The sequence below is a fragment of the Rhinichthys klamathensis genome, unplaced genomic scaffold (assembly GCF_029890125.1).
Source record: "Rhinichthys klamathensis goyatoka isolate OS25496 unplaced genomic scaffold, OSU_Roscu_1.1 h1tg000665l_1, whole genome shotgun sequence".
Lineage (NCBI taxonomy): Eukaryota > Metazoa > Chordata > Actinopteri > Cypriniformes > Leuciscidae > Rhinichthys > Rhinichthys klamathensis.
In genome coordinates, this window is record NW_026607104.1 from 503,600 (window position 1) to 528,291 (window position 24,692).

At 38.5% G+C, this 24,692-nt stretch overlaps 2 protein-coding genes across 2 annotated transcripts in view; both read left to right on the top strand.

Annotated features, from left to right (window-relative positions):
• Nucleotides 1-901, top strand: part of mamdc2b (MAM domain containing 2b) — a 31,688-nt gene extending 30,787 nt beyond the window's left edge. Inside the window, exons 13-14 of the mRNA XM_056241729.1 lie at nt 133-217; nt 305-901. Coding sequence (XP_056097704.1) covers nt 133-217; nt 305-381 — 162 coding nt within the window. The 3' untranslated portion in view covers nt 382-901. The remainder of the gene's footprint in view (nt 1-132; nt 218-304) is intronic.
• A 710-nt stretch (nt 902-1,611) lies between these two features.
• smc5 (structural maintenance of chromosomes 5) lies at nt 1,612-24,167 on the top strand. Its single transcript, XM_056241716.1, has 24 exons — nt 1,612-1,840; nt 1,912-2,053; nt 3,284-3,336; nt 3,421-3,583; nt 4,556-4,690; nt 4,786-4,926; nt 5,589-5,750; nt 5,839-5,910; nt 7,655-7,910; nt 8,069-8,223; nt 8,317-8,430; nt 13,600-13,694; nt 13,783-13,915; nt 15,736-15,909; nt 16,625-16,794; nt 16,987-17,110; nt 17,188-17,310; nt 18,255-18,383; nt 18,472-18,567; nt 19,839-19,943; nt 20,021-20,140; nt 22,247-22,426; nt 23,864-23,959; nt 24,036-24,167. Exons 1-24 carry the CDS (start codon nt 1,680-1,682, stop codon nt 24,165-24,167), a joined length of 3,231 nt encoding a protein of 1,076 aa, XP_056097691.1. The 5' UTR covers nt 1,612-1,679.
• The last annotated feature ends 525 nt before the right edge of the window (nt 24,168-24,692 follow it).

A 24,692-nucleotide genomic window follows, 5' to 3' on the forward strand; every position in this document is an offset into this window, starting at 1 on the left:
CCAAAGATGAACGTAAGTCTTACGGGTTTGGACATTTTTTTTTTACATTTAAGAATTATTTTAAAAATGTTTAGTCAACATTGAATCGATGTAATTTTCATTAATATATTATGTATTTGTCTGCATACTTAGATTGTGTTTGAAGCCACCAGGGGTGCATCAGTAAGGAGTGATATTGCAATCGATGATGTTATTTTTGAAAGGGGAATATGCAGAGGTATTCATAAGTTGATCATCATATAAATAAGTTATTAATGTTACCATGAACATATTTTCATACTTTTCATACTTTTTATCCACACAGAATATACTGATAACCATATCCCCCATCTGAGCCTCTCTGGAAATAATAATGATATTCAGTCAATGACTTTTAAATAAAGAGAGAAAGAAAAGAATGATGAAGAGAGAAAACATAAACCGTGTGGAGTGCAGTGTTCTGTGAGGATGAACGGGAGGGGACGGCTGCATTATGACCATATCTGATCACCTGCAAACTTTTCTTGTGTATTTGACTTATGAACCATTGGTTCATTCCTGTTATGCAGTTCCTCATGCCTGTATCTTAATACATTGAATACATCGTTAAAGACGGAAACCATATTAGTCACCTTAGGAAGCCCTTTAAAGATGTCTTATTTGCTTGTTTTAATTTGTACTTCTGGAGATCAGCATGCAAATCTGGTGATTTTTTTTTTTTTTTTGTCATTTAAAACTGAAAATTTAAGAGATTCCTATTTGAATATGTGTATAAATGTTAGCCCTTCATTATATGTAAGGGTGTAATATGGACTGTCCATATCTGATTATCATATTCTTTTGGCCGACTGACTGTACATTATCTTGCCTGTTACACATCTACCGAAATACATAAATAAAAATAAAGTGACATGAAAAATTATTGTTATTGTGAATTGTTATTTTATAATGAGAGAAAGAGAGTGTAAAGTGATGTGAGAGACATGAAACTAGCACAACTACTCAGCTGCCTGAGAAAACAGTCGAATATACTCATTATATATATATTGTTGTATGTATTTTTATGTATTATATGGAATTAAAGAAAGGATTTAAGGGGAGGGAGGGGGCACTCACTCACGCACACACACACTTATCTAAATGGGGACATTCAGACGTAATGGTTTTTACTGTGCAAACTGTATATTCTGTCCCATTACACTAATTATTTAATTAGGCACACACACATAACATAAAACATTATTGAACGAAACATTCTGTTAACCTTACTGGAAGAAAGTTTGTTCATAACTTTAAGAGAAATGATTAGAGTAGTTTGTTAGTATGCTACATGTAGTATTTACGCGCAATATAATAAGCAAAATACTGCACATTTGGGCAAAAAGTCATATGTAAGTACATAAAATTCAGGTCCTGTGCACAATATACACAACTACATACTGTATAACTGGTAAGAATAGTTTGTTGGTATGCTAAATGTAGTTTATCGCAGGGTAAATCTTTACTGCCAGTGACATCTAGTGCTTATAAGCAGCACAACTCACCGATTAACGCATAACACACCCCCTCCCCCCACACACACACCATGTGACTACTGTGGGCCAATCACACGGCGACTTACTCACAACACAGGCGCGAAACGAAAGTGATGTGAGGCTGCAAGTTGCTATCAACCGTCAGTGGGATTTACGGCCAGAGAAATGGAGCTGCCGCAGAAGAGAAAACGAATAAGCCATGAATTAACCAACTCACAGCCCTCCAACCGCGAAGCGACACCGTCCACCAGCACAAATGCCCCAGCAGGAGCAGGAGGAGGGTTTGTGGAGGGCTCCATCGTCCGCATCTCCATGCACAACTTCCTGTAAGTGTCCTGTGAGTGTTGACAGATTCAGTCTGGATCATGCTTGTAATCACGCTCATCCCTGTTCTCAGCACATACGATCACTCAGAAGTTTTCCCGGGTCCCAAACTCAACATGATTGTGGGAGCCAACGGCACGGGGAAGTCCAGCATCGTGTGCGCCATCTGCCTGGGCCTGGCCGGGAAAACAGCCGTGCTGGGCCGAGGGGACAAGGCGAGTCTCCCGAGAGCTAGCGTTATCCCACAGCTCCTGTGTTAGGCTTCAGACATGTATTCAGAGGGTAAAAGTGTCATGAACACTTCCAATCATTCACAATAAACTCTACAACTTTCCATACACTGTAACGTTACCTGAAGGTTTGAAAGCTCACAATATGATTCTCAAATAGACACAGATGTTTATGTTTATGTAGTTTGGCACACACACAGTATTCACAAATATATGTGAATGCTATTTTTTTTATTTGTAGATACTTTGCAAAGTGTACAAGCCAGTAATTCTTTAATGTTACATGATATAAGCAGGGATACTAATACAGAAAGGGAGTTTTTACATAGATGCAATTCCTGTGGGTTTTCCTCTTATACATACTGAAATGTGGGCTCCATGAGGAATTGAATGTTTTAGATTTAAAAACAGATCCAATAATGTACATTTTAAGGAATTGGTGCGTTAAAGTTTTCATGAAATCAAAATGGACCTTATTTATTTTAACGCACATTACTAATCTTTTGATGAACAATTAATCCGTGCAAGTTAATAACACACAGAAAAAAATAGTTTGTCGTGGTAATCTTAAATCAAAATCTGAAAATTTGCTTCTGCTCTGGAATAGCGTTCCTTCTCTGATGACGCTTGGGTTGAGTATCCTTAACCACTTCCCTCAACCGTCAGTCTGCTGTGAGCGAGGGATGGAGAGGAGGAGCGCTAGAGTGAAACCCTGCCCTCTATTCAATATTCCCTTTCACTTGGAAATATGTAAAGTCGGTTGCAATTTCCGGTTCACTGGAACTTTAAGTAGCATTTAAAAAAAAGTATGATACTGAAAATGTTTTCCTTTGTGCATTCATTTTTCAGAACAGCATTTAGAAACACCTTATCAGATACAAGGGTTATTATCGCTAACTAAAACTAATACCATACATAAATATTTTCATAACCTGAAATAAAATATAAAAGACTTATACATTTTAAACACGTCTCATTTTCATTTAGTTTATATTCATTCATTAATTTTCATTATGTTCAGAAAATATCTAAAAATGACTAAAAACTATATAAGCTTAAAAAACACTACAAAATTACAAAAACTTTAGGATGAAAATTGAAAATATAAAAACATAAATTCAAAAATGAATAAAAATTATAATAGTTTATACTAAAATAGCACTGTTACATACTTGTCAGTAAATACTAAATGAACTAGATATTTGTGTGTTCTAGGTTGGTCTGTATGTGAAGCGAGGGTGTAATAAAGGTTCAGTTGAAATTGAGTTGTAAGTATATATATATTTGTTCAATTTCCATTTCCAAAAGTCCTTGGAGAGACATACATTTGATCAGTTCATCTTTATGTCCAGATTCAGAGCGAGTGGAAACTTGATAATCACCAGAGAGATCCAGGTGGAGAACAACCAGTCGTCCTGGATGCTCAATAAAAAGCACTCCAGTCAGAAGGCTGTGGAGGAGGCCGTGAAAGAGCTGCACATTCAGGTCGGCAACTTGTGTCAGTTTCTGCCACAGGTGAGTGCTCTTATTATAATGAGGAGCTTTTATTGCACTATATATATTGCCAAACATGTCTATAAAGGTTGAAGAATTACTTATTTTTTTAAAGAGGAACTAATATGCTTGTTGGTTCAACTTTCTTTAGAGTGTAATGTTGCTGTTTGAGCATGAAAAAGCTCTGCAAAGTTACAAAGCACAAAGTCGCTCCAAAGGCAGTTATTCTCTAAAGGGCCTTTCGCAGTTCCTTTGAGTCCTTTTCAAAGTTCCTAGAACTATTGGCGGAAGTTCCTGGATTTTGGCGTGTTCGCACTGCAGGAACTAGGAACAATATATTGGTCGATCACTAATATATATATATATATATTTATATGTGTGTGTGTAATATATATTGTGTGTTTTAAATTATTTAAACAATACTTGATGTGCTTTATTGGACAATTTTGAAGTAGAAGAAATCAGTTTTGATATTTCAAAACTCTGTTAATTACAATAACTAGCTGAAAGAACTATTTTTAAAAATAGAACAAAGACTTGACTTGAACTTGGACCCCGAAGACTTGTGAACATGTTTGGTATGCACTGTTTCTGAACTCCCTAAAACGCCTCCATTGTAGTCTTGAGTTTTCTTCCGGGAACGAACACGTCACAATATTCCTCATTTAAACAATTCCATCCCAAGGCATACACAGAATAAAGGGACGAGGCCTGGTTGAGTTAGTTAGTAGTGTTGAAACTGGCGGTTATGGTAAGGGGCGGGACATTTCCCAAACACACTCGAAGCGGCTGACTAATCACAACACACTGATCCAGCCGACCAATCAGAGGACATTATGCTTTTCAGAAGGAGGGGCTTCATAGAGACAGGATCTAAACAGAGCGTTACTGACAGACCTGGAAGAGAGTAGCTGCAACAATGGAGAATGTGGGGAAATTAATCAGTAATATGTCCTCTATAATTAATCCTCTGCCTTTGATCTGGTGTCACAGGAAAAGGTCGGTGAGTTTGCTAAGATGACTAAGATTGAGCTTCTTGAAGCCACTGAGAAGTCTGTCGGCCCACCAGAGATGTATGAGTTTCACTGCGAGCTCAAGACGTTTCGCAGCAAGGAGAGGGACCTGGAGGTGAACACTTTTCTTCTGTTGAAATCCAGTATATGTGTTTATAGTCCCGATTAGGCCTTTAATTTTACTCCATGCTGTTTGTGGTGCTTGATCAGAATGTCTGTAAGGAGAAAGCCAACTTCCTAGAGAAGGCCAAGCAGAGGAATGAGAGGAACAAGCTGGATGTGGAACGTTACTACATGAAGAAGAGACACTTGGACAGGATCCAGATGCTAGAGAAGAAGAAACCCTGGCTGGTGAGTGAGATCTTACTAGGCTAAACTCTCCCAGTGGAAGGTTTTTTTGATATTGATCATAAGTCATGATTGCGCACATTCTTTCTGTTACATTTTGTTGCATTAGTGCTAAAAAGCTTTCCTGAGAGAAATGAATCCTCATTATAAGGGTGGTCCTCACTCATGGTGACTATGGTTGGATCACACAATGCACTGAATACTAGTCACTTCATTGTGATAACTCCCTCTTATTAATTTTAGACACTTTCGGTTATCAAATAAATTAATCATTGATGACGAATACCTGGGACACCTCAGAATGTTTATAGTTGCTATGCTTCCATATAAAGTTGTGAATTTAAAGTCTTTTCTTCCCTATTGCTAAATATATCAGGGTGAAACGGCTTCGGGAACAAGATCAAATGTAGGACGGGACTTGATTTTGTCTGAGAAATTGATTGAATATACATAAACTTGCCTTGCCTTGCCTTGCCTTGCCTTGCCTTGAATGGTTGTGGATTGCTATTGGTGGATCTGTAAACACGACACCAATAGATGGTCCTATTGCTCAGAGAATCATGATCAAAGACTTGCCAAGTTTTAAGTGAAAATATGTCCTTTTGATAAAACCAAGTGTGCACTCTGAATGTATTTCTAGACTATTCTCTGTTTCCAATTTTTAGGAGTATGAAACGGCACGTAAAGAGCTGGAGGCGGTGAAGAAGGACAGAGAGGAAATGAAAAGGAAGCTGAAGTCGCTGAAAGAAGCTCAGGAGCCACTGGTCAGAAAGATCCGGTCGGTGGAGAGTCAGCTCCAGCCCATCGAGCAGCAGATGAGGGAGAAGGTCAGACCACAGATCACTAACCCTATTACCAGCTATCATCTCCTTCTATATATAACATCAATGCCACTGTTTTTTGTTTTGTTTTCAGACCACCAGTATCAGGGAGGTGTCGCAGAAATGCAAACAGAAACATGATCAGCTTGAACTGAGGAGTAAAGAGGTTCGTTCTGAAAGAGGAGCCGCTTATGAAACATTTTAAGAGAGTGTTTTATAACAGGGGTTCTCGGCATGGTCACCTCGACCCAAATGTTTAGGTCTTTGAACCAAGTATTCATTTCTCAAAAATGGTTTCACTGATGAATAAACAGTATAAGGTAAGGCTATTAAATAGCTGTCCTTAACTAGTTTTTGTTAATACAACAAAGTTAGTAAGTTTGTATGAGCCACCACAGTCATCAAAAATATAGAAAATAACACAAAGTAAAAATGAAGTGGTATTTTAGTTAAGGTTACAGAAACACCAATTACCATGGTAAATACACAATACTAACATACTAAAACTTTTTTTCTCACCAGCCACTGTGGCTAGTGGTTTTCCAAAGTGACCAGCCAGCCACTCAGCATTTTTTACTGACCACAATTTTGACATTGTTACCATGGGGGAAAACTGCCAAATAGATATTTTCAAAATCATATCACAATTTGGCAGCAGGTATATTAGGCTGCTGTCACTTTAAGACCTGACGCACAGATCCATTATACGGTTACACTGCGTTTTCTTTCTCAACTTTTTACATTCACTTAAAACATAACTGACTGTATTCACGTGGATACTCACCAAGACTGCCAATTTGACATTATTTAGTGTGTATTTGAATGTTTAAGCACAATAAGCAGCTTAAAAGTACTCAATTTAGTACTGAGAGGCGGCTTTATGTGCGGCACTTTGGGTGAGGAGAGGCGGGTTTGTGTGTCAGCTCGCTGTCGGAGAGATGAGAGGCGAGAAAGTGAGTTAAATGAGTATTGGAAGCGTTTCTGATTTTTCAGTATAAAAAATCAGTTCTGATATTTCAGTATAAAAAAAAAATCTATATTTTTGGCAGCACTCCATTACACGGGGTCTAAAAAAGTCTAAAATTTCAAAATCACAATTTAAGGCCTTAAAAAGTCTTAAATTTGCTGAAGTATTGTGTTCTAGGTCTTAAATAATTTTAAACAGGTCTTAATTTTCCTACGTCCTCCCGCAGCGCTTTGGAAAGTTTTAGTTTTTTTATTGCGTGGTGTTATAGTTCCTTATTTCGCTAGTCCAAATATAATTCACTTTAATTACGACTACAAAATAGACCAACATGCAACAGCCAATCAGCTTTGTGCATCCATCTAAGCTGTCTTCAGTACTGTTCAGTTTGAATAAATTAATTTACTTTGCAAGTAATTTTGAGACTCTGCGTTTCATTTGTAAGTTTTTTTTTTTATGTCGTGATATAGGTCTTAAATTTAATTCATAATGGTCTTAAAAAGGTCTTAAAAAGTCTTAAATTTGACTTTGTGAAACCTGCAGAAACCCTGTATTATTTCAAATGCCTTTTTAAAAGATCACAATTGAAAAATGTATAGGCCACTCCTGAAATCCAGCCGGATTTAGCGGGTTGGCGGATGTTGATGTCAAGCCCTGCTAACATGAACTGTTGATTGAACATGCAAATCAAGACAATGTGTTTTTCTCAGGCACTCTTTACTTAAACTGCGTCTGACTGAAGAGTCAACGGCTTTTACGCATGTCTTTCAAAATAAAAGTCCTGCATTTCTAAAACATTTGGAATTATGTTCGTTGTTTCTTTGACTGCACACTCCACGACCCACTTTTGGGTTGAGACCCGCCGGTCGAGAAACACTGCTTTATTACACCAATAAAGACTGTATTAAAACACTGGCTGATCGCTGTGTCCTCTGTCAACCGCTAGGTGGAAGACATCAGACAGGACCTGAGTCTGAAGCAGACGGAGGAGGTGGACCGGCAGAAGCGGATTGGACACACGCAGCTCATGATCCGAGACCTGCAGAAGGAGCTGCAGAACATGAACAGCATGGAGGACGTCACGCCTCAGATCGAGGCTGTGAACGCAGAGCTGAGGACCATCCAGGAAGAAAAAGCCAAACTGGAGGGCGAGAGTTTGGACCTGCGCAGAGATAAAGACGAAGCTTATGGAGAATTTATACGTAATGTCTAATAGAAAAAAAACATACATACGAAGTTATGATGGTGTTATGTCTTTGCCTGTTGTGGAGAAACCACTAAAAGTTTGCATATCAATTCCATCAGTTCATCATACTGAAGTCTTGTACTCATTTTCAGTTTATTGGTTGTTGTTTTGAAGGTTTGCAGAATCGTCTGAGGAGTCTGGAGGACATGATGAAGGTGAAAGAGGATAAGCTGCGCAGCCGTTTTCGTGACACGTACACCGCCCTCATGTGGCTGAGGAATAACCGTGACCGCTTCGAAGGCAATGTCCACGAGCCCATGATGCTGGTGGTGAGAGCACAGAGGACCAATCACTTGCTGTTTTCTGGACATGGCTGTTCAGGCAGATTAGTTTGATGTTCTCGCAATATTTTTTTTTGCCAGATAAATGTCCGTGATACTCGGCACGCAAAATACATTGAGAGTCACATCCCTCTGAACGACTTAAGAGCCTTCGTCTTTCAGAGACAGCATGACATGGAGAAATTCATGAAAGAGGTGAGAAGCTCCGCATGTAGTACTTGGAATGAAGCTGACACAATAAGTATCTTTTTTTTTTTTTCATTTAAAAACATTACGGGTGTGTGATGTGACTAATTTCATTTAACGATATATATATCACAATTATGGCTGTCGCGGTGAAGGAATTTCCCTTGCGGTAATTTTGAGTGGCTCAATAGCGCGATATGCGGTTTTGTAAAATAACAGTTAATTAGATTAACATGCAACGTAATACCTATGAGAAAACATGTTAATGTGTTACATTTGAGATGTTTACATCCATAAAACATAGTTTCAATTGTGTTACTAGTTTACTAGGTTATACTGTTTTACTTGCATCCACCGCTAGGTGTCAATGCAACCTACAAATCAGAGACCAGTTACGTTGCTTTCGGCTGTCACTTTTGTGAAAAAAATCCTGTTTGTTTTTTGAGACAAAAGTGTTCATTTAAATCGATTTGTAAAATCAAGTTTTCATGTCCAAAGACGTTTCCATTTTCAACGCCACATATAGGCAAATCCACGGACAACTAACAGGCATTAGGACGAACGTAAAGAGTTCAGCATTTCTGATGATTTATTGGCGTGAAGTTTCGTGCACAATGACAAACAGGAGTGCAAAATTCTGGAAAAACAACACCCGCAGCAATCATTACCAAGCGCGAACCATTGACAGTGAATGAAACAAAGCGAACGTATAGGCCATATGTGACATGCGTATACCATGGTGTAAACATAGGCTTGTCATAGATGACGCCGCGGGTTTATGTCTAAAAGAAAGAACGTAGCCTATGTAGTAGGGCTGTGTATCACCAACAATGTCACGATACGATACGTATCACGATACTAAAGCCACGATACGATATGTATCACGATATGGATCAATTTGGAATTTAAATTTCTGCTTATTGAATAACCAGTGTTATAACAGTTGTGATAACTGAAAAACAATGAGTTAAATGAATAAAAAAGCTTAGAATGGCTCTTCCTTCTGCTTTTAAAGTCTGCCTCAATAACTGAAATGACAGTTATAGTGACACTGAAGCATGTCTACACTGCTCAATGACTAAACAAAACTTAAAACATTCCATAAAAGCAAAAACGGTAACGACTTAAATTTAACTTAGTTTTCTCAAACTCTTTTAAACACCTAGGATTTAACAGGTCTTAAGTGTTGGAATGTGCACCAAACAAAGTAATTTCTTCTACGTTGAAATCATTTTAAATGATTACATTTTCAAATTTTTATGCAGAAACAACCATTGATTGACATGCTCAGGGTTAAGAGAGTGACAGCAGAATATCTCGCTTAACTTCATCATACAACCGGGGAATTGCCGTTTCTGTTAAAAACCTTTATGCTCATTCAAGACATAACCAACTGTGTTTAGAGGATACTTACCAAGAACGAAATTTTTTACATCATTTTGCGTGTTTTAGTCTGTTAAAGCGATATAATCTCGCGAGCTGAATGTGAGGCATCTTTACTCTCTATGTGCACGCAGAGAAAACCAACTCTCAGAGAGCGCGCAAGTACTGAATAGTTTAAAATCGTTTGAATGTTTAAACTGGTAAGACTTAAAGACATGCAAATGGTAAACTTTAGTCACGATGGCCCGATTATGCAAGTGAATATTCCGTCATGTCCCGACTCCTAACCGTGAGCGTGTAGTTTCACCGGCTGCAGCGCTGGACGCTTGCCCGAGACGAGAGAGAGAGACGCAGCACTGCATTGAACTCACGCTGTTTGTGAAATTGCGTCTCACAGAAAGTTTTAAAATGACTGATTTGATTTTATAATCTGTGTGGATTCATTTACTAATACTACAACCTACATGCTAAAGTGAATCAATGTTTCCGGGAATTTCCCGCATTATAAACTGCGGGAATTATTCAAATTATGCGCAATACCTGCGCCGAAATTCGAGCCCTGAATTGGCTACATTCAAAAGCACAAAAATATCGATACGGCAGCTGCTGTATCGATACGCGTATCGCCAGGAGTTGATGACGATGTATCGATATTCTGAGCACAGCCCTACTATGTAGGCTTTTTATATTCACAATACTTACTAAAATATGATTAATATTATATTATTGCATTTGTATTAGTTGTTTGAAGAGTAAAAAAAAAATTGGTCGGTCTTAATGCAAGTTTACAACCGGCAAGTCGGGTCGGACTAAAAGGGAAAAAATAATAATAATTGGGTCGGTCCTAAATTGACGGGGTCGGTCGGGTTACGGCAAACAAGAATATTTTTAAGGATGGCCTCATTAAAAGATAGATGTAAACAAGGTGTTAATTATTTTTAACTTTGAGCTCCACTTTTCAAGGCTCCGCTGACCAGCAATGTGTCGCATGGGTAATGCTTCTCTTATAGGCCATGAGACGGGACCCCAAATTTGGGCTACCGGTACCATTTTGAGGGATTACATTTCTTTTTGATTTTCATGAAGGTACACATCTCTAGTGTTGGAAAATGTGTGATAGCATCCGATCCATGGTAGCTTTCGTTAGAAATCAACACTTATATCATCCTACCTCAAGGTAAGGTGTTCAGTGACTACAAGAGAGAAAAATGTATCCTTTTATAATTTAAAAAAATTATTTTAAAAAATTATCATTTTTTTTATTTTAAAAATCTATAAATGTTTATAATTTTTTTATAAAATTTATTTAAAAATAAATTCATTTATCTAGGGCTGCAACAACTAATCGATAAAATAGATAATAATCGATTATGAAAATCGTTGTCAACGAATGTCATTATCGATTAGTTGGTCTGCTTACGTCACGGGGAGCGTTTACTGGTGATTGGTTGAAACAGGCCAATCAGGATGCTCTCTGTCTTACACGCGCTTCATGAGGCACACACGCAAGGTCTCTCTCCCTCCGTTGCTCTGCCGCGCTCTTGCTTGCGCGCTCAAATCCCGGGAGTTTGAACTAATTTGCCAGCATCAGGGAGCATATCAATATGCGGGTGACTTCCAGAACTTCCGGGAGACTTGGGATGTCTGTATTTTGCGTCTCGAGCATCAAGTTGCGCAATCAGTTCGCTCGCAACATAAGTGATGGATTAAAATAGTGCTACCGCAGAAATATTAAATTAAAATGGTCTTTACAAAGCGAAGCACTAAATATAAAGGCAGTTAATAACAGCAACAGTAAATTATTGTTTTTTAGTCACTGTAGCCGTTACTCAGTGGTTTTCAGCGAATGTTTGTGCACTAATCATTTTTCCTGTCTTTTTAATCAAGCCTGTTAGCTTGCTGCGTACCTCCATTACGTTCTCTTTATATAGCATTTGTCTACTATTAAGTTTTAATTGTTTTTCAAACGCGATCTACTGCGGCTCTATGTTCACACGCTTGTTTTCAGTCTTTCTATATTTATTTTTTACAAATTATCCTTATAATTCAATTAATTTTAAATAAAAATTAAATTAATTATATATTTAAGATGTTTTTAGTTTATATCTTCACATCTGAACAACATGTCTGTAAATTTGTTTTAACAAAAATTGTGTTAAAACAATATGTTGGATATAAATGTTTTTTTTTTTTTACATTAATCATTGTTGTCAACTTGCCATCAGCAATTATCATTAAAAACAATCCAAATATTGATATTTGTAAAACTCAATGTGTGGCTTTTGCACTTTTTAAAGTACACTTTTACACATAAATATCCTAATTTAGGGTTTTAGGTAACACTTTAGTTTACGGTGTCCTTGTTACATATGTTAAATGTACTTACTGTAGTAATAACAGTAAATTATGCATAATTACATGCAACTAACCCTCAACCTAATCCTACCCTATTCCTATAGTAAGTACATGTAGTTACTTAATATTACTCTGTACTTAAATATATAATTACACTGTAACAAGGACACCTTAAAATAAAGTGTAATCGGGTTTTATTTAGTCATAATAAACAAAATATCTAATTGAATTTTTTATCCGATTAATCGAAAAAAATAATCGTCCGATTAATCGATTATCGAAATAATCGTTAGTTGCAGCCCTACATTTATCCTTTTTCTTGACATATGTTTGAAAATCGTCCTCCGTAACCAAAAACTGCCTTGAATCTAATGCTATCACACATTTTTCAAATACAGGGTCATATACCTACACAAAAATCACCATGCGGTTTAATCCCTCAAAATCAGTCGATCTCTCATTCACTGTCTGTTTAGGCTTAAATGCAAATCTACGAAGCCTCAGTGTGTACAAATCACCATGATACACAGTCTTGTTTTCATTATTAACTTATTTAACATTCAATAAACATGCACAAAGTTCAAAACAAGAAGGATAGCCTTATAAAAAAAGAAAAAAGGCGAATATCGCGGTTACTTGCATTCCTCTGCGGTTGGCCTGTCAGTAGCGCGGTACTACAATATTGCGGTTATCGAGACAGCCCTAATCACAATATAGTTGTTTTTGCTTTAGATATGGTTTTCTATCATAATTCTTGTCACCATTTTTTATATGATAAAAAACGAATACTAGCCCAAGTAAAAAAACAAAAAAAAGCTCAAGCTTACTGAAGATGAGTAAACTGTTCTATTGTAGTCGTTTTCTTTGATCTTTCTTTATCACTAAGACACAAATGAAATGGACCAACCTGAAAAACTTTAAGCACTGGAAATACTACATAAAATGTATAAAACAAACAATGCTTAGTCTTTACTGTGTAAATTAAAAATATATTTATTTCTATTAGTGTTTCAGTCAAGAGCAGTGGGAGATTTTCTCTCTTTTGTTTGATTAACATTATTAATGACAGCGGGTAAATTTGGATGCTGTCACTTTAAGAGCAATAAGTCCAAAATCACGACCGATGACAAATTTCTACGAGTTAATCGTGTCAATCGGTATATCGCCCACCCCTACGACAAATGGTCAGTGGAGGGAAAAATGGTGATTGCTCACCATAAAAAATATTCTGTTCATTTTATATGAAGTTTGTAAATTTTGGTAACAGGGTTTCAAACATTTACAATGTCTATTTACAGTTTAAAGCCTTCAATCTCACATAAATGATGTTATTTTCTAGCAATAAACAAAATAATATAATGCAATAAAATAATAGCATACTAAACATCTATGATAGATGTAAGTGAAGTAAAATCAGTAAGATGTCATTTTTTTTCTCAGGTGCGAGACTCACAGAAGCTACGAGTCAACAGTGTCATCGCTCCAGCAGAGTCCTGCTCGAACAGACCACCGGCACGACCACTCGAGACTCTGAAGTAGCACCTTCTTCTTCACCTGCTCTACCAATACATCTTATTCAGCTCATTTTTAGCATATGCATTTATGTATTTTATTTTTTGGCAGGCAATATGGCTGCTTCTCGTACTTGCGTGAGCTGTTTGATGCTCCTGAGGAAGTCATGAGTTACTTGTGCCATCAGTACAAAGTCAACGATGTACCTGTAGGAACAGAGAAGACCAAGAACATGATCGAGAAGGTGGGTCACTGCTGCCTAAAACACTTATACACATCATGTATTTGGCAGAAGATACAAGCTTAGGGCCCTATGGTTTCCGTGTTGTAGAAAATGTGGATAGAATCGCAGAATTTGCTGTTAAATTTCAACCAATTTTGGATAAATAAATTAACAGTAGGGCTGTACACTTATTATTGACTTGCCTAAATATTAAAGCTCAAGAGCTATTGAATCAGAAGTCTGCATGTCTCTGTGTGAATGAGCACCACAGTTTCATCTACTACACACACACTGAAGCATGTTCTGCATGTTTTCAGCCAGCGACTGCCATCTCACTATATGGGGGCATGAACACATGAACATGATGCATTTGTTTTAAATTATAAAGCAGAATCCAGATAAAGTAAAACCGATAGAACAGAATATCCAATATTTTTTTTTGTTAAAATGATTACATTTTTAATTGATTTGACAGGCATTTTGATTATTAAAGCTGCAGTCCGTAGCTTTTTTTGGGTTAAAAATTATCCAAAATATATATTTGATAAAATACGTAACCAGCCAGTGTTCAAAACGATCTGCTTGCCTTAGCTCGATGCAAAACGGTAAGCTTGTAATAATGTTTTTAATTCCAGTGGTACTGGTGGTTTTCCGCGGGAGATTCGAGCATGTCTTTGCGTCATTACGTCACATCTGCACACACACATCTGCACACACACATCTGCACACATAAAGGAGTCTCGGCTAGTCGGCTATAATGCGTGTGAGGATGCTGGAGGTGGAGATGTATAGCCTTTTCTCACAGCACTTGATATAATTAAACTTATCAATTTGATGGCGGATCCAGAAAGGTTCAAACGACGATCATCATCAGTGACAACTAGAGACTCACCCGCTGTAAAATGCAAAAGACTTCGTTCGGACTTCGGAGTGGCGACAGAAAGAAGAGACTGCAACCGGACCCATGCGAAAACAAGGATAATATCGGAAGGACATTACATGTAGTCACGCAATGCTGACGTTGTTAACATTAACAATTAGAGAACAAAGTATAATTTGCACGGTTTTGCGTGATATGATATCTTATAAGCGATTGTTAGATTTAATCAGCGATTGTTCGATTTAATCAGCGCGATTTACTGCTATGTCAGAACCAGAACAAAGGTGGATGTTTCTTACTTGTTCAGATGACATTTTCCGGTGAAAGGTCTTATGTTGGTCATACTTCCAAAAAGAATAATCTGTGATTCTGAATGGCAGTATCCACACCGGCGCGGTGACTGACAGCCTCACACTCTCCTCAAACACTGTTCCTCCGTGCTGTGCCGTGTCGAGGGTGTTGAAGCACAACCCACGTAAAGTTGATAATTCCGCGAATGACTGCAATTGCAGATTTTGAACCGAGATGGTGACAGAGGAAAAACGCCGGACTGCAATGAAAATTAATTAAACAATTAAAATGGAAAAACGGAATTTAGGAAAAATAAAACTAATTTCATATGGTCCTACAAGCTTTAACCTGGTATTTTTCTGTGGCAAGTAAAAGGCAAAGAACCACCATCAATGCCTTCCATGTCAAACTTCAATGACTATTAAACATATTTTACTGGACTGCAATGTTTTAAATGTAAATAGACAATGGTTTTATTCAGAAATGTGTTTGTATTTAAAAACTGATGTATTTAAAAAAGTATCACGTGACTGCATTTTAGAATTTCTATTTTGTATTAACCTGAAATGTCTTACTTTTTTTGTTAATTGTATGAATTATGTTGGTTATTCTGTTTTTGCCATGAAAATAGCCTTGTTGGTGACATCAATAAATAATTTTTCTTTTGCAGGTGATGAGAGAGGTTCAGTTGAGGATGATCTACACGGCGGAGGAGAAGTACACCGTGAAGAAGTCCTTCTACTCTAATAACGTGGCCTCCAGTAACTCGGCCCTGCGGCCCTCACAGTTCCTCACCACAGCCGTGGATGCAGACGAGAGACGTCACCTGGAGGAGCAGATGAGAGTGAGACAATATTCCAAGATTTTGTGCATAAAAAAATAAGACAACTATAATGATAGAAACACATTTACTGAATAAATCCCATCCCGCAATGTGCAACAAAAAAACTCATGTGATTTTGCCTCAACTGTGGATTTGATTGGATAATGAGTAACCAGCGGACCAATCGCATCGCATCACAGCATGTCAAATGTTGGTTTGGTCGCTCTGAAATGCCTGAGCCGAAGTCTGTCATCAGAATGATTTGGTTTAATTCCCTCCCAGAAGCGTCTCGCATGATTGTGTTCCCGAACACCAGCATCCGAACGCAAGAGAACACGACAGCATTTATATTGTTTATATTCGTCTATGCGCTCTGAGACACAACTCGTTTATGATGAAGGAAAAAAAGAGCCACAGTTTCTTCCCTGATTGCAGCAACTTCCATTTTTATTACAGAAATTTTGCGCCAATTTCCCAGGAAGTGACCATTTTGTTCTCTTGAACACATGGGATGGAATATCTTTATTCACACTTTTTTTCTTTTTTTATGCGATATTCCAATTTTGCGTATCAGTTAAGTTTACAACTTTGATAGGAGAATCAGCTCTTGTCGCCACTGATTTAAACTGCAGCAGATTGGGATATGTATTGCTTTAGTTGGTGAAATGTTGGTTTTCATTAAATCATTGAGAAATAGCTTTAGGGGGCTGAGAAATGTTGCACGTCTCGTTGACAGGCAGCAGAGCGGCAGGTGCAGAGAGTTGATGAACGGATGGCAGCCATTCGCGAGCAACAAGCTCAACTAGAGCGGCGTGATAATGAGCTGCGTGCTAAGAAGAAGAAGCTGTCTGAGCTGAAAGGCAAGAAGAGACAACTGGAGCAGAAAATCAGTACAAAACAGGACAGGTACCTTCTGCAAGAAACCACCTGTGGGGTTCATTCTTTCACATCATTACTGGTGTTTGCTAAGGCAAGCGTCTCATTGCTACTGCTCAAACTTTGGGTGACGGGTTTGTTCAAATCTAACTTTCTCATCCCACACTCTGTAACAGACATGAACGATACCTGTTTTACTTTAGTCTTTTTCTCTCTGTGTAGTTTGAGGCAGATGGAGCAAAGTGAGTTCAACTTGGAGACAATTGAACAGGAAACGAATGCCAAGATCGCTGCTGTAAACAACAAGAAAGTGGCCATAATGGAGGAGTATTTGAGTCACATGCAGGTGTGTTTGTGCTCCCTGCATGTTGGTTTCTACGCTCGGATGTTCTTTGTCTCATGACTCTGTGTGTGTGTGTGTAGATGAAGGCCAGGTTGAGTATGGAGAAGGTGTACTTGGCTCTCCAGAGCGCAGGTCTCTCCGCTGAGAAAACCAAACTGGAGACGGACTGCAGGGACAGTTCCTCTGAACTCAAGCAAGCAGAGGTCAGACCCGTCTCACATCTAACATGTCTAACAACCACATGTGATGTTGAACAAATACATCAAAGGACTCTTTATAATCCCGTTTCAGTTCTTATACAAATATAATATATTATTGCATTAATATACTTGTTGATATAAAAGATAAGTTATTATATTTAATAACTCAATAACTCAAATATACTTTGAAGGTGACTTGATATTTATTTCAATTCGTACAAATACAAAGAATGCGTTTTTCCATTGTTTTTTATGCTATAATGGACGTGTTTGACCGTTGCGCTCACGTCTTTTAAGCTCAGGTTAAAAGAATTTCCAAAAAAGTTTTTAACCACAAAACATGTTGTGTAAATGGCCCCTAATTATTCAGGTAGAGAATTTGAATTATTGAGGATAATAGAGTATATTTTAAGGATGCACGATAAATCGGCCACCATATCGGTATCGGCTGATATTTGTTCATTTTTCATGTAATCGTTATCGGCCCGATAAGAAAATTTGGCAGATATATTAAAGCCGATAAATAATGGATTATTTCCTTTAGCTGAGACACTTCAGATGCGCCCTGTTCACTGTGATGGTTTTGAATTGCTTGAAATATGATTGGAATCACTTTAAAAAAGGAAAATGCAGTTCAGTGCAACATGTGCAGCGCAAGTCTGTCATATAGGCTACATAAAATGATGACAACATCATTATAATTGTGTGCTTGGGACATGGATTTTAATGGTGAGACTTTTGTTTTTGGAATCAGGCTCTCAAAAGATATATCATAATTTGAATTTAGATTTATCGGCCAATTTATCGGTATAGCTTTCAAAATAAAGAATTATCGGCCAAAATTTTCATATTATATTTCTAGTATATTTTAATTTCGTTAATGAAAACTTCCTGACCCACTGCTGAATGGTGCCCAGTAAGACCCCAGAACACGTGTGTCGGCACAGGTGGCATATACCAAGCTGGACCAGATAAAGAACAGTCTGCTGAACACATGCAAGACCCTGATGAGGAGGGCCAGCGAGATCTGTAACATGATCCCTGGAGAGACGGCGGTCCCGGAGGAACTACATGCAGTGAGTTCTGTCTGCCTCAGACACCTGTCCTCCATTCTGTGTTTAACTCATTATTTTACAACAGTATGTGTGTGTGGTTTCCTTCCAGGCCTTCAGCCAGTTGCCTGATACACTGGATGAGATTGATGCCATGTTGAATGAAGAGAAGACCAGAGCGGAGTGCTTCACCGGCCTCAGTGATGCTGTGAGAACAACACATCAGCTCATTCACACTTTGCCTAACCTCTGCCTTTAAAAATGTTACTAACCAGTCCTAACTTCAACTCACACTGGGAGTCTTGGAAAGAGGAACCGTTCTGAACATGAATAGTTTCTTGCTTTCCAACTTGACATATATGATGCTCTAAAGAGCTCCAAGTTTAGCTTGAGTAATATTTTCCTCAATATTTGACCGTTTTGGGATCATCAATATCCTCTGATAACCATGTTTATCTTGCAAATGAACAGAATATCAATTCCAAATTGTTCTTGCAGCCTAATTGATTGGAAATATGCCATTTCTGATGGCAATTTTTCCCCCCAAATGTATCTCAGTTGCTATAATTAAATCGATTTGATCACCAAGGCAAATATATAGAGTGCAACAGTCGGATTCTGGAAGTAAAAACTATGATTAATTTTCTCCATTGGGAAATAGATTTTTAATGATAACTTATAAACCAAGGAAGAGCTACTGTGAGCTACGAGGTTGTTAATCGATGGAATTTACTTCCGTTAAAGCCGTCAGCCCACATTACTTTAAAATAATTGTTTAACAGCTAAATTTGTGCTGAAAAACTACATTACCCATGATGCTGCACTGCAAATGACGTAATCTAGTCTCCATATGCCCTCAAAATACTTAAAATATTTGTGTTTTTATATAATCAACATTTTTAAATTAGTAGTTTTATGTTTCTCCATTGTTTTTAGTCGGATTATGCTGTTCGCAAGGCTTCATGGGATTGTAGTTCTTTCCTTCACTAAGTCTAAGTACACAATCTTGTATTTTTGTCAGATTTTCAAATACTTTTTTGCTTCAAATCAAAGTTTGTAATGTTGTGATTCTCCTTGTAGCTGATTGGGCTTATAATGCTTTAACAAAGACTTTGCAGAACCAGCTGTGCTGGTTTTTTTTTTTGGCCGGTGTGTCGAAAGCGGGACTTTTATTTTGAAAGTGCTGAGAACCCAGTGCCTGATCTCCATTCTCCATCTTCATTAGTTTACTGTCTTTGTTTGACGGATCTGTCTAAGAAATTATTAGACATTGCTGTTAAACAGAAAGACAAATAATAGAACGTAAACGGTATACAAAGAAATATAAGTAATTAACCTGTGTAGTCTTCCATAGCGAACCACTTCCTAGCTGGAGTTAGCAGCATAAGTACTTCCATATAGTCTATTCTACTGAAGATGAAGAGAAGGGCTGTTGTTCATCCCTGCCCTGTTTGATGCGCTGCTGGTGTCGACTCTCAGGTGGTGGAGGAATATAACCAACGCGAGCAGGAGATCCAGAACATGGAGAAGGAGCTGGACGACAAGACCACCGCTCTGACCACTTACCGGCGCAACATCGCTGAGGTGCGTCCCAGCTCACACAAACACCCTCATCATGCACTCGGATGAAGAGTAACCAAACACGTCGATGTGTTTCCCAGGCGAAGGAGCGCTGGCTGAATCCCCTGAAGCTGCTGGTGGATCAGATCAACGAGCGCTTCAGTGACTTCTTCCGCTCGATGCAGTGCGCTGGAGAGGTGGACCTGCACTCGGAGAACGAGGTGAGGACTCGCTTCTCTCTTCAGCAGTATCACCATCATCGGCTCTGAGGCGTAATGAAAGTGTGTGAGAGCTTCACTCATACACAACATACACATCTCCAGTGTTGGGCAAGTTACTTTTAAAAAGTAATTAGTTACAGTTACTAGTTACTTCTTCCAAAAAGTAACTAAATTAGTTACTCAGTTACAAATTTTAAAAGTAACTAGTTACTTAAGAAAGTAACTATTGCGTTACTTTCAAGTAAAATTAAATTTTAAATGCTCAAATGTGACCCCACCTCTACCCTGTCCGACTATGCGTTATGATGGGTCGTTCGCAATCCATGAGCGTTAGCCGTTAGTGATGATGGATCGACTCGTTCGCGAATGAGCTTTTGATGGGTCGTTCGCGATTCGCGAATGAGGCGACTCTAAGAGCCGGCTCTTTTAGGTGAACGTCGGGAGCTGGCTCGCATATCTGAAGAGCCGACTCTATTTTTACAAATTTAGCCTATAGAAATTAAATAATTATGTAATAAAAATTTCAATAATATAGTCAAAGTCATTTAAAGACCCATTTGTGAGTCAAAAGAGCCGAATGCCCATCACTACTATGTGTGCTTTCGAACACCCGCCCAACTCTACCTCTGATTGGCTTACAATGACATTTTACTCTACCTCAGCCAATCGTCAGCATTTATGCGCTTGTCTCGTGCTCTGCCCACTAACCAAGGAAGAACAGTAAAAAAAGTATTTGCCTCTCGCTCAGAGATCTAGTTGGTCTGATGAAAAAAACCCAGCTTCATCAGTTATAGTAACGGGCCGCATTTTTTGGCAGTAACGGTAAAGGCGTTAATAAGATGAGAAGAGTAATCAATTAGATTACTCGTTACTGGAAAAAGTAATGCCGTTAGTAACTCTCATCATACACAACAGCTGATCAATACTCGGCCATGTGAGACTTCTGTTTCTGCCCAGCTGACAGTGAAGGGTGTTATTTTGGTGGCTGTATTTTGTACTGCAGGAATGGAGATTGTAAAGGTCAGTTCACACTTCTCTGAGACTCCTCGACGGGGTCTGCCACATCAGTGTTACCCCTGTGGGCCGCTGTTGGTGGATGCGTGTTTGCCGGGTCGTATGTAGTTTCTGCGACACTAGTGGCAGCCATAGCTATGGCTATGAATATATCAATATCAATTTTATAATTGATATAGGATGGGGCAATACCACTTATACACAGTAGTTTGAAATGAAGAGCACATCTGAAAAATAGCGGAGGACACCGAGTGAGCTGCTGCACGGAGAGTGCATAATCCAAGTGCATTGACCTAAACATGAGACATGTTTTATATTAATGGCACAATATTATGTAGGATTTTTGGATTGAAATAGTGTTTTTTTGGGTACGTTATCCTATGTGTTACACTCAAATGATGATTGTTTTGGCCAAGTAAAACAGTAAACAGTAAAACGTTACCCAACAATTTTGATTAGTCAGACAGTGACCTGTGTCTCTTTTATAATAAACTCATCTAATGTATCTGCACCAGTGCATTTTTTTGACATGATGCGCCACACATATGAGGCTGTTCACGCTGGACATGTCAACATACACTGTTATAAACTGGTACATCAGAACGGGTGCATGATGATGCCGTATTGAAGAAGTTATCGTAGCATCTCTAAGCCTCGTTCACTTTGACGTGTTCATGACCTGTTTAAAGGCAGTCAGTTTTGGCTTGCACTCCTGGAACCGAAGCTGAACGTCGTCTCCCGTGTAACGCATCAGTCATGGCCCCACATGGCTCCGCCTGCTACTGAAGCCACGCCCCCAAACTCTTGCTATAGGTTGAGCTGGAAAGCGATTGGCAGATCTGAGCGGACCGATCCCAAGGCTCAATGTTTACACTTCTGGGGGAGATAAACCCATGAATGCCTTGCTAATATACTGTGTTGAGAGAATGTATTTTAACATGAACACTTCACTTTTAAGGGTTCGTGGTTGCAAAGTTTCCTTTCTTTGATCGTTTTGAAAGCCACTTGTACTGCAAACACATCGCAGCTTTAAGCAACATAACACGGGGTGTCAGACTCTGGCAAACGTAGCACTGTGACCGTGTGTTTCAGGAGGAGTATGACAAGTACGGCATCCGCATCCAGGTGAAGTTTCGCAGTAATGCGCAGATGCACGAGCTCACGCCTCACCATCAGAGCGGAGGAGAGCGCAGTGTGTCCACCATGCTGTACCTCATGGCCCTGCAGGAGCTCAACCGATGCCCCTTCAGAGTGGTGGACGAGATCAACCAGGTGAAGTCCTCACACACAGCACATGTTTCTGTGGAGCACGAGCTCTGTGTGACAGAACAAGCGCACAGGCATCTCTAGGATTGTGTATGTTTCTATGGCATCGCTCTCGAAGTGGATTTACTTAATGTAGAGTAGCTATAATGATGAGCATTGTAATGTTTGAAGTGGATGTCATTACTGATGTCATTAGACCAAACGTGCGGTTCATTCATTAATCTGTAAGATCTTTCCTTCATGCTGTGGAAATACAAACTGGAAGACAGAAGCCAACGAGCGCAGAGTACCAGTGGCCACTACATAAGATCTATTGGTGTATAATGATAAACGTGCACCAGACGGACATCTTCAGTCGTTGAATCAGGTCTCGGGGTTATTCTAGTAACTAAAAAAGAAAACTATTAAAAAAAAGAACTGAAAAAAAATCTTCATTCAAACTTATTTTATTTCAGCTAATTGCCAAAGCAACATTTCTCATTTCTATTTAGTTTAAGTTGATGTACTAAAATAACTAAAAATAAAATCTAATTCAAACTATTAATAAAAAATATAGTGGGATCTCAATAATACTAAAATAACACTGTCAGTCTAGTATTGTTGAGTAAGGGATAATGTACATCCAGCCAGTTATTATTGCAGAATAAACCCAGACAGGCTGATCTTGTGTCAGTCTGAAGAGATTTAATCTGCGATAACAACCGGCTGGATGTACATTATACATTATCCCACATATTATATGGCTACTTGCCTCATAAGTAAATAATTAGACATGAAATATTGATCTGAGTCGAAATATTTTAACGCAAAGCTTCCACGGAGAAAGCAGTTGCTAGCACAGCAAGTTCAAACTAGACGGACATTTAAGAGATACGGTATAGTCATACCACTTATTACACGGTATTTCACCGCATAAATAATTATGGGGATATTGATCTGAGATTAAACTGATTATAACAAACAGGAACGATTTAAAATCAATTGCAGTGTGCAAAACAATAGTCACAAAATGGCAGCAGCTGCATTTGTATGAAACGAGAGAGCGAGGCCACGATACCGGATGACATATGTTAAATAACTACACACAATATTGATCTGACTGAGTTTTAATATTTTATTAGCTCACCCAGCAAGCTTATAGCGCTGCTGAATTCAGTGACCCGGATGAGCCTGTGTTCAGTTTTCAGTGGTTATGAGGGGAATAACAGACCACCAATCAGAATCAAGTATTCCACAGAGCCGTCTATAACGTTTATATATCTAATTAATGACGAAAATGTTTCTTTAGTGTTTTCAGTTTTGCTTTTAACTGTTTCATGTCAGGTTCATTGATGCTAATCCGTATGAAATCATTACCTTAGAGAACATCTAGTATAGCTGTGGTGTTATGTTTCTCCGTTCCTCAGGTGGAGTGTGTGTGACTCTTGTGTGTGTTGTGTGCAGGGGATGGACCCTGTCAACGAGAGGCGAGTGTTTGACATTGTCGTGAGAAGCGCTTGCGGTGTGAACACATCTCAGTATTTCTTCATCACTCCTAAGGTGGGTTTCCTGAATAAGGTTGTGTGTGACGTGTTCACTGATGTGCGTGTGTAACTGTGTGTGTGTGGGTGTGTAGCTGCTGCAGAACCTGCAGTACGCGGAGCAGATGACCATCCTCTGTGTTCACAACGGACCCCACATGCTGCAGCCGAACAAGTGGCGAGAGAAAGCCTTCCTCAGACGCGCCAGACGCAGACACGTTTCCTGAAGCTCAACTTCCTGTTCATGTTCACATGCTGTCGAGTGCTAAATGTGTGTGTCAATGTTCTGAGTCCTGATGACAGGATTTTCTGTTCAAATGTAATAAATGCAACTGCTCTTTCCTTAAAACCTGCAATGTCTAGTTTATTCTTACTAATCACTGCTATTATTATTATAGCTCGGTTTTAGTCATTTGAGTTTGACAAAAAGTCAAGGCTGGTCATAATTATTGAGCTGGAGCATTCAGACACCAAACATGAAGCGTCACTGCAGGTTTTAACGGTGAAGGAGTGATAACATGTAGCTTATGTTTTACGATAGAAATGTTACATTTTGCCGTTCTGAATTGACAGTCATTTACGTGATTTATGTAATTCATAATTGCTCAATAGTGTATTTATTAAAGCATGTTTCATTTTCAGCATATGAATCAGATTGAATGTTCTATTTTAAAATTGTAGCATTTGCAAACGGTTCGAATTGATTAAAAATCGTATTCTTGTACTGTTCTTTATTTCTGAAAGTCCATTTA